The following is a 16,937-nucleotide window of genomic DNA, read 5'->3' on the forward strand; positions in this document are numbered from 1 at the left end:
GTTTTGATAAAAAATGTGGCAATTGCGGTTACTGTTAAGCGCGAGTCCATTTGAATCCGGGTAGTAAATAAACGTACAAAAATAATAAAAAAAGACTTCCAGAAACTGTTCTAATAACTGTAATTCTGCTTATAATAAATCCATGACAAAGACTTTGGGGGTTTACCACATTCATATTCAACTGAAGTTATAATTGCAGTTTAATTGAAACCGCCTGATCATCATTGTCTTACTTCTCTCCCATCTCAATTTCCATAAGTTTGCCTCCGGCGAATTCATTGATATCGGTAGTGAATGAAACACGTGTAAATCGGATACGAACTTCCCCAGGACGTAGATACGAAAATTTACTATAAATTACGAGCTTGTGGTTTCCAGCTGCATTTTGTTCTCGATTTCGCCGAAGACAACATCCTCCAAAATGAAGCTGTCCGTGTGTTTTATTTTGTTGATTGTAGAAGAATTAGTGACGTGCAGCACCTTAAAGACGTGTAAGTACAACTTTTTTTTATTGCTCGTGAGGTATAATTGATATAATTATAAGTATTGCTTTTCAAATTAGCTGATTCAGCAGTTTAAAGAACTTTGATTTTTTTACAGGGTTTAATCCTTGCTCAAATAATGGAGACTGTCTTCACCTTCAAAATGCAACTTGTAAGAACTCCTACTGTAACTGTGGTGACCAGTTTTATGTTTGTGAACAAAAACCGACTAATCTAGGGAAGAAATGCAACGGTGATTCAGTTAGTTGCAACAACGAGTTTTTGGAATGTGGTCCTGAGAGCATCTGCGTTTGCAAAGAGGGGTATTTCGCATCCAGTGATTCCCAGAGATGTATGCAAGGTACGAAATTGGGTAAATCGTGTCAATGATACAGGAAGCGATATTATTGTTTATTATTGAAATCTCTTTAAACACGCCACTTTGTGTATTTACCTTGTGATGTGTTACTCAGAAATTATGTGTTTGTTGAGACGAAGGCTTTAACTGTTTTTCAGGGAAAGTTAGATAAGATTTGGGAAAACATTATCTGCAAAAAATTAGTTTAAGGAGAATTTATTTTTGCAATTGCGCAAATCTGAAATCTATTTTGGTGGAGATTTTTTCCGGATTTTGCGGGGCTAGATATCTCCGGAAGTACGACATATAGATAGATGCGGTCTTTGCTATCGTTTTTATCGCGCTTATGTTTGCTTGGAATCTCCTAATACAGGGTAATTTTTTAAAAAAAACGGCAAGCGTTGTAGAATTTTTATTTATGAACATATTGCAAAAATTTTAAAAATGAATTGAATGGCTTTTAATTTACTATAAGCTGATGTTTAAAAAAATGTCTTAGTATATTTTGGGCTATATTCAACTTTTTTATTTTAAATTGCGACCCATATTTTTTTTTCATAATTTGGAAGATATTAATTTATTTCTTTCAGAAATGTAAACGTAATCGATGTAAACTCAAACGCATTAAACGTCGATTTCGCCTTAAAAAAATTTCTTAAAAATCACCCGAAAAAAACCAATACCTCGTTTATTTGTAAAGCAAACTTATTGGTGTTCATTTAATTCTAAAATTTGTTGCTTTTGCTCTAAAATTATGAAATTCGTGCGCAATACAGAAATAGATCAAAGAAAGTGTCTTTCCCAAATTTTATTACAATAGCATAAAAAAGAACCAACATTATAGACAAAAGGACAAACATTTTAAATTTTTTTTATTCGTTTTTGCTCTAAAATTCTAAAATTTGACGCAGTCAATAAACAAATCAAAGTGTGTCTTTACTAAATTTTATTGTCAAAGCACAAACGTTACCAAAATTATAAGCAAAAGAACAAACATTTTGATTTTTTTTTATCGTCTTCAAAATAAAAATTTCTAAAATTTGTGTTCATCTGTTCAAAAATTCTGAGATTTAACGCAGTCCATAAATTGATTAAGAATAGTGTCTTCCCCAAATTTTAATAGTACAGCAAAGAAACTGAAATCATTACAGGCAAGAAAAATTTTGATTTTTTTTGCTCCGTCTTAGACAAAAATTTCAAAAATTTGTTTCTCTACCTCAAAAATTCTGAGATTTGGCGCAGTCTATAAATAGATCAAAGACTGTGTCTTGCCCAAGTTGCATTGCGATAGCACGAAACTGCCAAAATTATAGACAAAAGGACAAAAAATTATATGAAACTCTGATATCAAATTTAGCGACTACTAAACTGAAAAACTGAACAAATAATTAAAGGTAGTTCCATTTACTCAGTCTCCATTGCGAACGTTTGAAATAACTAAAAAAATAACAACTAATTATTGGTTTTCAAGGTGTAGAAAATATAGGTAAAAAATTAAAATACCCCCTTCAATAAAGTATTTTCTTACCTGTTTAACATTCGTTTGGCTTCATCGAACTAAAATTTCAAGTTAGAAAACACTCAATATTGAACAAACTTCATACACAACACGTCTTTCTTGAACAAAATTCCGAACTCAACTGATGGACTTTAATAAATGATTATTTAACTCTTTTTTTAATAAATCACTTAATTATTATTTTACGGATTATCATTACTTGGCACTTCTTTAACAAAAAATTAACGTGAAGGTGTAAGACCGTTGTGTAATAATGAATTAATAAATTTCTCCGATTGAGTCTTTTAGGATAAATCAGAAAAAATTTAACGAAACAATCTCAAGAAATTATAGAGCAAGCGATCAAAAGACTAAAATATTTAAGAAAAGGAAAAAATCAAAAAAAATCTTAAGCACTCAGACTGACAAATTTCTAAGAGAATCTACAAAACCAATCAATCATTTGAATGATCTGAGTTTGTTTCATCAGGTCTAAAAATTGTAGATCTAAAAAAGAATAAAATAATTTGAAGAAACTAAAAATTCCATTCTACAAAATTGAAAGAACGTATGATCTGAAGAAATATGAAATTTTCTAAAAATTCCAAAGCAAAAAATTAAAAATCTTTATCAAGCTTTAGAAACTGCCGTGATTTAGACGTTAACGCAAAATCCAAAACTGCGTTTGAAATTTGGATTCAGGAATGTTTACTGTTCGATATCTCCGGAACTACGACAGATAGGAAGATGCGGTTTTCGTCATTGTTTTTCTCGCACTCATTTGCGGTCGTACATCTAATAAAATTTATGTGTCTACCTATGATCAATTAAGCCTCTGTCACAACTTTAATGTTGACGACCTTGTTCTTTAAATAGACCTAAAATTATTTTTAACTTATACCGTGGAAGTACCTACCTGACTAGAATACACGACACCTGGAAAATCAGTGACGCAAATGTAAAACTCGGCTAAATATTTTTTTTACAGTTTTGGGCACCAACTGCACGAGCTCCGACGCCTGCAACCAACTTGGTCAACAGTCCAGTTTTGTTTGTAATGGAGGCCAATGTCGGTGTAAAAGTAATTACAGAGAAGAGAGCGGCTTTTGCAAGAGTGCGTATTTAAACATTATGTTGTTTTAAATGATTTATTTGTTTAATTTGCAGGGAACCATGCAACATCGGTGTCATCAAACGTTTTCTTCATCGTGGCTGCAACTCTAAGTTTTATTTTATTGAAGTGATAGATTCAGTTATTAATTTAATTATTTATTTTTTGTTATTGTTAGACGAATGTTATCAATAAAACTTGTAATGATTGCATTAGGCATGTTTTTCATCACAGTTTGGTGAAGATGCGCATTTTAATTCCCTAATTAGCGTTGGAAAGCTGAAGCTACGCACTTCGTAATCGATTGCAATCTCGTCCAAACCTCATGTTGTCACGCCCATTTTAATCGCACATGTTACCACCATCTAAAAGTTCACAATTACGTAACCACCAAAACAAAAATTCTTAATTAAAGAATTACAAGAGCGTTAACAATGTAAATCAAAGGTAGTCTAGCACTTTTACATAACTAATGTAATTATACGAGATGTGCAATCTGACACCAAACACGTCGTCCTTGACTCACCAGAAATGCCCCAATTCAAGAATAATTTCTACATTATTCGCTGAAAATTCACGCTTCAGTCTAGTCAGAGCCTTCAGCTACCACCATTGAATTTAAATGTTCAGTTCGAAATGAACTGTCGAACGTTGTTGTGCTTAGTCGGTGTCTTAGCCAGTTGTTGTGCACAAGTGCTGGACAATTTGCGAAGATCTGACCGCATCACAGACACAACAACTTTCTTGGATCGCTACGACTTCATAGTCATTGGAGCCGGATCTGGAGGAAGTGTCGTCGCCAACAGACTCAGCGAGAATCCTCAATGGTCAGTGCTACTGTTAGAAGCAGGAAACGACGAGATCTTCCTTACTGATATCCCTCTAATCGCGTCGTTGCAAACCATCACGGGCTACAACTGGGGGTACAAAAGTGTGAAGCTAAAAACAGCATGTCTAGGTCTTGTGGATGAGCGCTGCAACATGCCTAGGGGTAAAGCCCTGGGGGGAACGTCCGTTATTAATTTCCTCTTGTACACCAGAGGGGCGAAGTTGGATTTTGACCAATGGTCTCAACTTGGGAACCCAGGATGGAGCTACCACGAAATCCTCCAGTATTTCATCAAGTCAGAAAACTGCACGAAATGTACGGGGATTGATGGGCAGTACCATGGAAGCGATGGTTATCTCAACGTGGAGCACCCGGGATACGAGTCTCCTTTGGTTAAACTCTTCATTAGAGCCGGGGAAGACTTAGGGTACAAGAATACCGATCCTAGCGGGAAATCAGTGTTGGGATTTTCGAAAGTTTTGGCGACGATGAAAAACGGAGCGCGATGTAGCGCCTCGAAGGCGTTCCTCCGACCGGTGCGACAAAGAAGAAATCTTCATATTTCCATCAAAAGCAGAGTCACGAAGATTCTGATAGACCCAGCGACTAAACAAGCTTACGGGGTCATTTTTTACAAAAACCGCAAAAAGTACGTGGTTAGAGCGAAACGAGAGGTGGTGCTATCAGCGGGGTCGTTCAACAGCCCCCATCTTTTGATGTTGTCAGGTGTGGGGCCCCGAGAAGATTTGCAACGTGCCCAAATCCCTCTCATCCAGGACCTGAAAGTTGGTTACAATTTGCAGGACCACATGGCGATGTCCACTCTTGCGTTCTTCTTAAACGAGTCTATAAGTGTTTCCGATAGAGGTGTCCAGAATCCTGTGGATATCTTCAATTACATTTTTAATGGAAGAGGGCCTTATACGGTACCTGGGGGAGCAGAGGCTCTGGCTTTCGTCCAAACTAAGCTCGCGAAGTTTAAAGACTATCCTGATATAGAGTTGGTTTTGGGGGCCGGAGCTCTCAACGGCGACACCTATGGAAGCCTTAGGAGTCTTCTCGGGATTCCTCAGAGTCTGTTCGATAAAGTGTACGCTCCTTTCGAGTTTGATCCTGCTTTTAGTATCGCGGTTGTGCTAATGAGGCCCCAGAGCCGAGGACGCGTAATCATCAAAGATTCCAATCCTTTTCACTGGCCGGTGATCGTGCCTAACTACTTTGAAAAAGAAGAGGACATGGCCACAATGATCGAAGGAATCAAAATGGTAAATATCGTGCCTTAAAAATTCAACTTTCACTTTCCCCTTACGGAAAAATATTAAGATCGTGGATTAAGTAACTACATAAACTGGTTTTGAAACAAAAATTCTGGAAAATTTTACTCGAACTGTGCCTGATTACGTTACGTAATTGAAATCACAGATTTTTTCTTTGTTGCATCGCATCTTTTAATGAATGAAAGGTGAAGGTAACTGATGGTCATGTGTGTGCGACTGTTATTGACCTCAAATAACTAAATGATTTCGTTTGTGCAAGAATTAATGGTTTGTTTTTTATTGTACTCGCTTATCTGTTTGCTTACCGGTTAGACTGAAGGTTGTTGTAATTTAAAAGGACCTCAAGAGGCCAAAGAAATTATTACAAAGTTGCATAAGAGGCGAGCTTGAAAATTAAAATAACGGTAGGAATTTAATAAAAAGGAAAGATTGGATACGAAATAATCGCCTGTGGACTTTCAGTAATGTTTTATTATTATGCACAATAAAGTATAAATCTCGAAATGTTAAACATTGGGAAATATCTACCGCTGTACACTGATTAAACTTTCTTCTCGTCTTTTCCAGGCAATCTCCATCAGCGAGTCCAAACATTTCCGAAAATACAACGTGAGGCTCAATAAAATTCCATTTCCCGGTTGCGAGAATCTGCCCTTTGGAAGCGACAAATATTGGGCTTGTGCAGTTCGTCACGTTTCAACAACTTTAGGTCATCAAGTTGGGACATGCAAAATGGGACCTAAGACTGATCCAGAAGCTGTAGTTGATAACGAACTTAAAGTTTATGGAATTAAGGGCCTAAGAGTGGTTGATGGCTCGATTATGCCGAATATAGTGGCTGGACATACTAATGCTGTGATAATGATGATTGGGGAAAAAGCGGCTGATATGATTAAGAAGGACTGGGTGCGACGATAAGTGATATTTTCTTTGAGTTACCATATTATAAAACGGGTTTTTAAGTACTCAATATTACGTAAATATGTAATAATTGATTTAATAATAATATGAATTGTAAATAAAAATAAAATAATAGTACATACTTAAATAAAAATAGATAAAAGAATCTAGTGTCTTATTAAATCTGTAGTTTGTATTTAAATTGTGTTGAGTAATAAAAAAAACTACTTTTAGTCAAATGAATGAAGTGAAAATCTGTGTAACAGTACAGAATGTATTTACATACTTAATGCTAACAAACTTACTCTCTGCATTGTATACTTACTATTGTAACAGTGAAAACATGAAATTTCCATTTTACAGGGCTCGTGAAACAAATCTACTCAATAAAAACAAATAGTTATAGTTAGTTAGATACAAGTATTGCATGAGTCGCTAGTCAACAAGCCCGCCTTTAGCTGCGCCAATGAAGTGGATAAAGACAAAACTGAAGAGAAAAATTTTATCAGCGTGGAAATATTTTCCTGGAGACAACAGCAAATTATTGTTTATCATCTCACATATACATAAAAAAGTGTTACTACCAATTGTTTTTGTTTGCAATGATGTACGTATTGTAGGTACTTACGATTTTGGGTAAAATTTTGTTTTTTTATATGACGCCCTGTTATCATGAGTGATGTAATTACCACGCGAAAACCGCATCTCTCCATCGTAGTTTCAGAGATATGAAACACCAAAAGTTCCAAAATTTTCAATATTTTAGTTATTCTAATTTAGTTACAAAAACAAAACAAAAATTTACTGAGTTACAGAGAAAACTGTAATTTTTTATTGTCACTCTGTATTTGTAAGAGTGATTTTAAATTGTCGAAAATTACTACATACAGTAAAACCTCGATTATCCATGCCCTAGTCATTGTTGCTCGTGGTTAAATATGCTTTGAGACAAATTTTCCAAAGCATTATTAAGTGCTGCTAAAATTTTTAGGTCAGAGTGACGCGAGTTACAATGTGGTCTCATCACTCACTTTTTTAAGTATTAAAATATTCTTCAATGTTTTTTTTTTCGTTTTATGTATTTTGTGTTTTATCAAAATATGAATAAAGTTTTGAATCTGTTGTCAAAATTATTTATTTTTGTCGATTATCCGTGGTCTTCGATTATCCGGTAGTCTTGTAACCTATGATGGACCCGAATAATCTAGGTTTTACTGTATTATTTGAATATCAGCAAAATCAGTTTTGTTCACAAATCGTTTAGACTGTTCGAATTTATGTTTGAAAATCTGCACTCGCCAGTCGGTATTCGACCTTCTGGCAGCTTACGACAACTAATGACTTTTTTTTTCAGATCAAGAAAAAGATGTTATGAGATTAGACAATTTATTAATCTCTTATTAGAATCAGTTTTGTTTCGACTTTTGGACACGACGGACGTTTCGTGTGTATGTGTGTGTGCTTTAAAGTGCTTTTTAGAGAAAAATTTATGCAAGGTAGATACGTGACATTATTTATTTAAACATTTTCTAAAGTTTTCAATTAATTGTTTAATCTTGAGAGTTTTCGTTTTGTAATTTTTAGTGTTGGTGCTTAATAATAATAATTAATTGGGATTTATTATCTTTAGCCAGTTTCATAATCAAATTTCTAAACTCCTTTAGCTTAAAAGAGCTTTTAACTCAAAAATTTACCTTAGATTTGCGATTTATGTGGAAATATTTTTCTTAGTATTCATTTCTGGTATAAATTTTATTTTAAAGCAATGAGAATTTACTTCATACTCGCGAAAGTAGATGAGATTTATTTCACAAATTTGATTTATTCGCTTGGGCATTTCGTGTAAATTTCCACACCACTGTGTTGAAAAAAAGTGTTACGTATTCATTTAGTCCAATTAATTACCTAGTTGAAGAACAGAGTGATGTCACACCACCGACAAATAATTACTTTTTTGACAAAAAAAGCTAATTATTATTATTTAATAACGGGCATAAAGCCATGGTTTATTTAGTTGTAGTTTGGCGTTTTAATTACCTTGAGTCAAACATATTCTCGTCAGATCAGATGTTGAAGTTGTAAGACACGAGTAAAACAATGGTGAAAATCCCATCTCTCTTTATTCAAGTTCCAGAGAGATTAAGCTTTAAAACAACCGAAATTAATTTTTCTCCGTTTAAAGACTAAATTTTGAGCACAGTTTTAGATTCTACGTAGAAATTGCCTTAAATTTAAAACTTCAATTTAATGTTTACTTTATAAATAAACGAGATATTGGCATCTTTAAACAGGGTTACATTTGGGGGTCATGTTCAAAAAGTGTATGTTACAGAGTCGATTCTTGCTAATTAAAACATCAATAGCTCAAAGTTTTCGATTATTTGAACCAAGCAAACAAATTTATTTAAAATTTATTTTATGATGATTGGAATTTTTAATAAATAGAACTTTTTAAGTAATCTATCCTCTATAAATTTCAAATTATTATCGAAAGGCGCCACACAAACTTTTCATACCACGTGACTCAATATTCAATTATAATTGGTTGATTTCGACCCGTCACTTTGACAAACGTCAACACCTCTTGTAAACATAACCTACAATGAATCTTCCGGAGTCTGACAGCGAAGACGAGTTGCCCCCAGGTTGGGAAGAGCGTGTAACCGTCGACGGCAGTGTCTTCTACGCAAATCACTTAACGAAAGCAACACAATGGACTCATCCTCGAACTGGAAAAAAGAAACGTGTTTCTGGAGATCTACCCTTTGGTTGGGAGCGGTGTGTTGATAAAAATACAGGTAAAGTTATCTATGTGGATCATGAGAATCGGCGGACAACGTATACAGATCCTCGACTGGCGTTTGCGGTTGAAGAGAAAGAACATCCTAATGATTATAGGCAAAGATTTGATGCTTGCAGTACAGCGCTTCAGGTGTTACACGGACGAGATTTAAACGGTAAAGTTGCTCTGATCACTGGAGCCAACATCGGGATTGGATTTGAAACTGCAAGATCACTAGCTAAGCATGGGAGCACTGTTATATTTGGGTGTAGAAATTTGACTTCTGCAGCTGAGGCTATTAGTAAAATAAGAGAAGAGAAACAAGCTGCTGGGGATAATTGCACTGCTTTTTATCTAGACCTGGCGTCACTAGAGAGTGTTGGATTGTTTGCTAATCAAGTCAAAGCTATGTATAAACAGATTGACATGCTTATACTCAATGCTGGAGTCTTTGGCCTTCCTTACTCTAAAACTGTTGATGGCTTTAACACAACATTCCAAGTAAACCACTTGGGGCACTTCTATCTGGCTCTTTTACTAAAACCATTGCTGACGACAGGGTCAAGAATTGTGATATTAGCCTCAGAGTCCCACAGGTTACATCTAGACCACAGCCCTTCTGATATTAACCATTTTTTATAGATTCGCGAATTTAACTGTAGATAACACAACGATCCAGACGCTCTCTCCAGACTCCCCTGCCAAATACTGGGATATGATGGCCTACAACAACTCAAAATTATGCAACATTCTCTTTGCCCGTCAACTCGCAAAGAGACTACAACACTTAGGAATCTCAGTTTTTAGCGTCCACCCTGGAAACATGGTGTCTTCAGGATTGGCCAGAAACTGGTGGCTCTACCGAATCTTTTTTTTCATAGTCCGACCTTTTACAAAGTCTCTACAACAAGCCGCGAGCACCACAGTCTTCTGCGCCACGGCCTTAGAACTCGCAGGAGTCACAGGAGTCTATTTTAATAATTGTTTCAGATGTGAAGAAAGCGCGATGGCTAAAAACCTCGAGTTGGCGAGATTAGTATGGAAATTAAGTTTAGAAATGTTGTCGGGGGCTGTCGGGAACAATATGTTGGATTTCGACTATTGGGAATGATTGCGGTTCTTTTTTAATATTTGAAATAAATTTAAAAAATTTGGTGACTTTTATTTTGTTGCGTTTGTTGATTGGTGACTTTTGGTCCGTTGGGTTGGTGACGAAGAAATAGAGTGACATTTCAGTTGACAAGTTTTGCCTTGCATGCTTCTTTCAAAGAAAATCGTAAAATCGAGTCTTTCAAAATTTAAGTTTGATATTCTCCCTCTTGAGTACAATATCTAGTAATTTAACTCGTTAACAGTAACAATGCCACGAGGTAAGTCTCATTTGCGCCTATTGTCTACGAAAAGTGCGTCACACCTATAATTAAAATAAATCTAGGTAAATTTACGAACCACAAAGGACGTAACAGGAGGTTCACGAACCCTGAAGAATTAGAAGAAGAACGTAGACGCGAAGAACAGAAGAAAAAATGGAGACAACAACAAGGCCACGACTCCAGTAGTGAAGACGAGGCGTCTGGTGGCGACAAAAAAATCAGTGAGGAAGAATCTGGAAGTGAAGAGGACAGCAGTAGTGAAGAAGAGGTTGTCTGTTTTGTGTAGGTCATTTGTACTACTTTTCTTTGTAGGTTAAGGCGAAGGGTGTTTCTAACCTTATAGAAATAGAAAACCCTAATAGGATACAGAAAAAAAGCAAAAAATTAGCGAATTTAAGTACGGAGCTAGAAGAAAAACCGCAATTGTCACGTAGAGAACGCGAGGAAATTGAAAAACAAAAAGCCCAAGCTCATTATCAGAAGCTACATGCTGAGGGCAAAACTGAACAAGCTCGCGCTGATTTGGCCAGATTAGCGATTATTAAGCAACAACGAGAAGAGGCTAAGAAGCGGAGAGAAGAAGAACAGAAAGGTAGAATGACTATCTACTCCTCCAAACTCTCACGATTTTTTTTTCAGAGAAAGAAACCGCAGCTAAGATGAAATCTGCTCAGACTCAAAAAGCACTAGGCAAGAAATAAGTGCGCAACTCAGCGAATTTTTCACCTATATTACAATAATGTGACTAAACATGTTTAATTTCAAATATCTTTTATAGTAATTAAAATCTCTAAGTATATTTCATTTCCAGTTGGTAAAAACTTTATTTAAAATTATTACACTCTCAATAAGAAAATTTATTTACAAAAGAATTACATAGAGTAGTAATATGCTGACAGTTTGTATTGCTATTACTGAAAAACTGAAACTTTTGTGCCCCAGGGAATGAATAAAAGAGCGCCCTTTGTCAGAACTGAACCACTGATGAACGTCGGAAACTTCGCTGTACCCATGTTGGTTTTTCGATAGGATTAAACACTCGTAGAGAGAATCCGGGATTAGATTATTGATGCGGAACGATTGGACTCTTTCTCCAGTTTTGGGGTCGTATTTCTGACTAGGTTTTACCACGATGTCGTGCCACTGGCCTTTGTGGTCGTACGGTGACGTCACATTGACCTACAAACCACAATAAATCAAATTCGAACAAACCGCCATGCGCCACGTCAAAACGCGTGGCGCCAATTTCAAACCAAACCACTTACTCGCCTGTAGAGAATTTTCGCCTCCACGACCGGTAAAACTGATTGTACAATCCACTGGAGGTCGTAGTAAAACGCGTTGGAGTAATTAGGACTGATGATGCGGGCCGGACCGGGTTTTCCTGATAATTCAATGTATTTCCTATCGCGTCCGATCGAGTTTACCACTGTGCAGCTGTAGTTTCCGAAGTCCGAGAATTGGACATTTTTCACGGTTAAAGTGTGGGTTTTGCCCTTGTTTGACATAATCCGGCGATCGGTCTGTTGGAGGAGGAAGGAGTTTTGATACCATAACACCTGAAAATTTACAGATTACAACTAGTTTATTATTTAGGCGAGTTTAAACAAGTTCCGACAATTCAGGAAGTCAGGAAATGTTGCTGCTTATTGATGACTTATTTATAACGAACGGATTTCAGTCTTTTTTATTATTTCGTGGGTCAGAAGTCATAAACACTGAAAAATCTGAAAACAACAGGATTTCAAAGATTTGAAGAATAAGAGAAACTGTAAAATCCATAGAACACGTCGGGCTTGTAATTTGTAGAAGCTAAAGAAGAAATGAGTGAAGGAATTAAAAAACAAAGAATTCAACAACAAACATTCTGGCTTTTAAATCTCCTGAATTCGCATTTAAAACATTTCACCAATAATTTGGTGAACCAACCAATAAGTTGGATCTATTTAACTTTTCAATTTATTGCTTTTAATACAAGTAGATCGTTAATGCACAGTTTTATAATTAAAATGTAAATATAAATTTCAGTTCTCTCGTTTTTAAATAATCTCTCAATGTTTGTTGGTCCATCTAATCAATAATTATACTCTTCGCAACTCTAAGATCAAAATGTAGAAATGACGGAATTACATCATAAAAAATGTCATTCACTTCCAACAAATGCAAAATTGAATTTTTTATCGAAATTAATAAGCGTAAAAACCAATCACAAAAGTGTTTCCTACCACGGAACGCAATCAACGTGCCAATTTCACAGCATGAGCGCTGATTAGTTCGACTCAGTTGAAATTAAAATTTAAATATTTTCTTGTTTTCGTTCTTTTAGAAGATTGGAACAAATCCTATTCATGAGGTTTCACGTTTTTGTTGGGTTTGATAAGATTATTTGGATGTTGACATCAAAGATTACGATGTAACGGTTGTTTACACGGTGACAACAAAGTGAAGAAAACAACTCTTTATTTCGATCTGTTTTGTTGCCTGAAATTTAAAAAAAATGGAGGATTTGAAGGAAATCTACAAATGGTGGATGCGCCGGGCCGAATTTTGAAATTTAATTAATTCAAGCTAAATATTTATATTAAGTTAACTTATGATCTGAACAAATTCCACTTGTTGACTGATTCCGCTCCTGTACACCGCTCGAATAAGTAGTTGAAATGAAAATTAAATTTCACCGAACAGCAATTATGCAGATTTACAACTATGTACCAACAAGTACGTGGTTCTTGTATTCAGAATTAAATTGTTCGCTCTGAAGTATTTAAAGTTTAGTAAAAAACAGAATACTAACTTCTCCTGGAGGATCAGCATAAACAATACAATCCAATCGAGCTTCCAAGCCCTCTCCAGAATTCACCCATGATTTGGCGACGGTAATCTCCGGAGGATCTGCAAAATAAAATACGTAAACCTCAGCGAATGCATCATATTTAATTTCGTTCTTACAAAGGACATGCAGTTTCACTTCTCCTGTTACGGGTTGTCCAATTCCATTCGAAGCCGTACATTGGTATTCACCTGCATCCTGACGTTGAACGTTCGATAACGACAACAAGTATCCTGTTTGAACTTGTAAACCAGACGGTAACAGACCTTCCTGAAATGCGTTTTAATCGTAATGGAAATGAGACTTCTTCATTCTTACTTTTTTTGACCACTGGACTACGGGTAAAGGATTACCAGTGGCTCTACATTCAAAAGAGACCGGTGCTCCTTTTCTTGTGGTAAATATATCTCCATTGTTGGGGAAAATTTGAATACTCGGTGGCACTGAAAAAACGAACAAAGTGAAAACTGCTTGTCATTTTTTCACGAGTTGACGAGACATAAAACCGAGAACTAGTGTGCAAAAGATTGTTTGTTACGGCGGCTGTAATTCAGTTATGATCTAGACACGAACTGTGTTGTGATATAAATCCCCAACCACTTGAATTCCATTTTACATACTAATATGAAAGCTATAATACAGCCAACTTCAGAGTGGCGGTTTCTAAATTAAATACAGCTCGTTCCATTATTTCACATAATCGGCATATTTTAGCGCAGGTTATGATTTTAGAGCCAAAACGTTGCAGTTTAGTCACATACTTACATATAAAGAGACGGTTAAGAGTTCTTCAGATGTAGATGACGGTACTAGAACTGTAACCGCTTTGAACGCGGCCGAGGAAAGTTACGGACCAGAAGGGTCGCGTAATTGTCTTACAATTTCTGCAGCAAGCACTTTCGGTTCTCGGAATAAAAAATCTTGAACATCCGGTACAGTTCCGTTTAAAATTTTATACGTATGAATTATTGTGTCGCTTAAAAATGGTGGATGCGCCGGGGGCAAAATGTTTTATTAAGATACTAATATTTTAGAACACTCTGAGATATGTACTTGTGGTTCAAAAAAAGTCAAAATTCATACACATTACTTTAAACAGAATTTGGTTGAATTTTGCGATTTGTATAATTTGAAAACAAATACAAATTTCTAAAATGACTTTTTTATTCTAATATTTTGAAATTGGGCCCAATTAATAAGTATGGCAAATGTAGTATTGTCTCCAAATTTCAATCCTAAATTCTTAAAATTGGCAAAATTAGATAATTTAATCTATAATAACGGAAATTTTTAGTTCATGTAAACAAAAATTTCTAAAATGTTCTAAAATTACGAAATTTGGCAGAGTTATTAAGTATGTCGAAAGTAGTAATGCCTTCAATTTTCAATCTTAAATTCTAAAAATTTATAATATCGCAAATTTTTATTCACATTGTAAATAAAAATTTCTAAAATTTTTGTTTCTGGTTCTAAAATTACGAAATTTAACAGAGTTATTAAATATGTCAAAAGTAATATTGCCTCCAAATTTCAATCTTAAATTCTTAAAATTAGCAAAATTAGGAAAATTATTCCATAACGTCGCAAATTTTTAGTTTATATTGTAAATAAAAATTTCTAAAATTTTTCTTTCTTGTTTTAAAATTACGAAATTGAGCAGAGTTAATAAGTATGTCAAAAGTAATACTGTCCCCAAATTTTATTCTCATATTCTTAAAATAAGCGAAATTAGAAAATTTGATTCATAATATCGCAAATTTTTAGTTCACATTGTAAATAAAAATTTCTAAAATTACGAAATTTAACAGTTATTAAGTATTCCGAAGTAATATTGTATTTCATTTTTGTATTGTAAAAATTTACCAAATAAGAAATTCAAGCCATAATATTCAAAATTTTTAGTTTGTCCTAAAAATATAAACTCCTAAAATTTTTGTTTCCTCTTATAAATTAACAAAATTTGGCAGAGTTAATAACTATGTCGAAAGTGATAATCCAAATGTTATTCTTATATTCTAAAAATTAACAAAAATAGAAAATGTAATCCATAATAGCCTCAATTTTTAGTTCATCCTGTAATTACAAGTTTCTCAAATTTTTGTTTCGCGTTCTAAAATTACGAATTTTGGCAGAGTTGCCAAGCATACCGAAATAGTATTTTCTTCAAATTTAATTTTTGTATTCTCATAATTATTCAAATTAGGAAATTTAAGCCATCATACGTATTGAAAATTTTTAGTTTATTGTGAAATTAAAAATTTCTAACATTTCTGTTTCCCGTTCTAAAATTACGAAATTTAGCAGATTTAATAAATATGTCAAAAGTAATATTGCCTCCAAATTTTATTCTTATATTTTTAAAATGAACAAAAATAAGAAATGTAATCCAAAATATCCCAAATTTTTAGTTCCTCCTGTACCTAAATAAAAATTTCTAAAATTTTTCTTTCCCGTTCTAAAATAACGAAATTTGGCAGAATTGTTAAGCATGGCAAATGTAGTATTGCCTTCAAATTTCATTTTTGTATTCTAAAATTTAACCAAATTATAAAATTAAGCCATAACTTTATCCTGTAAATAAAAATTTCTAAAATATCTGTTCCCAATTCTAAAATTTCGAAATTTGGCAGTTCATAAGTATGTCGAAAGTTGTATTTCCTGAAGCTAAATTGTTGACGTGATCTTCTAGTCTAAGCAGATTGTAATAACGGGACCAGACTATTGAACAGTATTCTAGTGTAGAGCGAGACTATCAAATTACAAACCTAAAGCTCGGCTTGATCTATTTGCAACATTATCATTATGTGCCACAAACTAAACTCAATGTCTGACATTAATCTTAAGACCGCAGAACCGTACAAATCGAACACTTATTTCAAAGATTTTATAATTCCTATAGTATAATTACATACAATCTCCAATTTTCTCTATTGATTTATGTATCTTCCCAAGAATCTTCAAATGAGCTAGATGACGGATATTTTCCTAAAATACCATGATTACATTTCTTAGCTCTCTGACATTTACCCAAAATTTTTCAAATTATAAAGCCAAGCGTTTAAAAACCAATAAAACAACATCTCTATTACATAAAAATCGCGTTCCAAGCTTAAAAAAGTTTCTGTGCTATTAAATTGCAATCACAAGCACGAAATGTTCGTGGATTTTTTATAAACCACATTTTTCCATGGGGCTGTAATCTTACATAACTCGCGCTATTAAACTTATTTTTACTTCCTGTGTTACTGCAGAACTAATGAACTTCCCATTAAGATGTCATAGTGTTACTTTTATTACGATTTTAACTAGCACTGAATTTCCAGTTGATATTCCTGCTACAAAGTAACGAGCTAAATCAACGTGAAAAATTGAAAACTTGTGTCCACAATTATACATTTTTGCCAAAATCATATATTTATTGCTCTCCACATTTTGTAATTTGCAACATTGATTAGAACTGCCAATCAAATGCCATGACTGTGAGTGAATCAATTGAA

General features: G+C 34.4%; 5 protein-coding genes across 6 annotated transcripts in view; 4 read left to right on the plus strand and 1 right to left on the minus strand.

The window, feature by feature from the left end:
* The first annotated feature begins 233 nt into the window (after positions 1 to 233).
* On the plus strand, positions 234 to 3,648 carry LOC148171627 (uncharacterized). Its single transcript, XM_088042079.1, has 4 exons — positions 234 to 491; positions 601 to 843; positions 3,327 to 3,452; positions 3,506 to 3,648. Exons 1-4 carry the CDS (start codon positions 422 to 424, stop codon positions 3,580 to 3,582), a joined length of 516 nt encoding a protein of 171 aa, XP_087898205.1. The 5' UTR covers positions 234 to 421; the 3' UTR covers positions 3,583 to 3,648.
* A 368-nt stretch (positions 3,649 to 4,016) lies between these two features.
* Positions 4,017 to 6,537, plus strand: LOC148171628 (glucose dehydrogenase [FAD, quinone]-like). The gene is made up of 2 exons (XM_088042017.1): positions 4,017 to 5,543; positions 6,123 to 6,537. Exons 1-2 carry the CDS (start codon positions 4,086 to 4,088, stop codon positions 6,471 to 6,473), a joined length of 1,809 nt encoding a protein of 602 aa, XP_087898143.1. The 5' UTR covers positions 4,017 to 4,085; the 3' UTR covers positions 6,474 to 6,537.
* A 2,480-nt stretch (positions 6,538 to 9,017) lies between these two features.
* Wwox (WW domain-containing oxidoreductase) lies at positions 9,018 to 10,386 on the plus strand. The gene is made up of 2 exons (XM_088042038.1): positions 9,018 to 9,833; positions 9,880 to 10,386. The coding sequence occupies exons 1-2, from the start codon at positions 9,058 to 9,060 to the stop codon at positions 10,346 to 10,348; spliced, it is 1,245 nt and encodes a 414-aa protein (XP_087898164.1). The 5' UTR covers positions 9,018 to 9,057; the 3' UTR covers positions 10,349 to 10,386.
* Positions 10,387 to 10,433: 47 nt separating this feature from the next.
* On the plus strand, positions 10,434 to 11,414 carry LOC148171630 (uncharacterized). Its single transcript, XM_088042076.1, has 4 exons — positions 10,434 to 10,607; positions 10,673 to 10,878; positions 10,923 to 11,202; positions 11,250 to 11,414. The coding sequence occupies exons 1-4, from the start codon at positions 10,598 to 10,600 to the stop codon at positions 11,309 to 11,311; spliced, it is 558 nt and encodes a 185-aa protein (XP_087898202.1). The 5' UTR covers positions 10,434 to 10,597; the 3' UTR covers positions 11,312 to 11,414.
* A 42-nt stretch (positions 11,415 to 11,456) lies between these two features.
* Positions 11,457 to 16,937, minus strand: part of LOC148171631 (opioid-binding protein/cell adhesion molecule-like) — a 31,000-nt gene continuing 25,519 nt past the window's right edge. For both annotated transcript variants that reach the window (XM_088042032.1, XM_088042031.1), the window contains 5 exons: positions 13,759 to 13,883; positions 13,560 to 13,710; positions 13,405 to 13,502; positions 11,876 to 12,169; positions 11,457 to 11,789 (listed from right to left, as the gene is read on the minus strand). In XM_088042032.1, the coding sequence (XP_087898158.1) occupies positions 11,472 to 11,789; positions 11,876 to 12,169; positions 13,405 to 13,502; positions 13,560 to 13,710; positions 13,759 to 13,883 (986 nt within the window). In that variant the 3' untranslated portion in view covers positions 11,457 to 11,471. The remainder of the gene's footprint in view (positions 11,790 to 11,875; positions 12,170 to 13,404; positions 13,503 to 13,559; positions 13,711 to 13,758; positions 13,884 to 16,937) is intronic.

This window comes from Gnatocerus cornutus, chromosome 7 (genome assembly GCF_029298725.1).
Source record: "Gnatocerus cornutus isolate USDA-ARS CGAHR chromosome 7, icGnaCorn1.1, whole genome shotgun sequence".
NCBI lineage: Eukaryota > Metazoa > Arthropoda > Insecta > Coleoptera > Tenebrionidae > Gnatocerus > Gnatocerus cornutus.

Bases quoted from the DNA above. Each gene is read 5' to 3' on its own strand.
- Wwox (XM_088042038.1), top strand. From the start codon at position 9,058: ATGAATCTTCCGGAGTCTGACAGCGAAGACGAGTTGCCCCCAGGTTGG. The intron at 9,834-9,879 runs GTTACATCTAGA...CATTTTTTATAG, and splicing joins TTAGCCTCAGAGTCCCACAG to ATTCGCGAATTTAACTGTAG.
- LOC148171630 (XM_088042076.1), top strand. The intron at 10,879-10,922 runs GTTGTCTGTTTT...TTTTCTTTGTAG, and splicing joins ACAGCAGTAGTGAAGAAGAG to GTTAAGGCGAAGGGTGTTTC. The intron at 11,203-11,249 runs GTAGAATGACTA...TTTTTTTTTCAG, and splicing joins GAGAGAAGAAGAACAGAAAG to AGAAAGAAACCGCAGCTAAG.
- LOC148171627 (XM_088042079.1), top strand. From the start codon at position 422: ATGAAGCTGTCCGTGTGTTTTATTTTGTTGATTGTAGAAGAATTAGTG. The intron at 492-600 runs GTAAGTACAACT...ATTTTTTTACAG, and splicing joins GTGCAGCACCTTAAAGACGT to GGTTTAATCCTTGCTCAAAT. The intron at 3,453-3,505 runs GTGCGTATTTAA...TTTAATTTGCAG, and splicing joins AGAGAGCGGCTTTTGCAAGA to GGAACCATGCAACATCGGTG.
- LOC148171628 (XM_088042017.1), top strand. From the start codon at position 4,086: ATGAACTGTCGAACGTTGTTGTGCTTAGTCGGTGTCTTAGCCAGTTGT. The intron at 5,544-6,122 runs GTAAATATCGTG...CGTCTTTTCCAG, and splicing joins TGATCGAAGGAATCAAAATG to GCAATCTCCATCAGCGAGTC.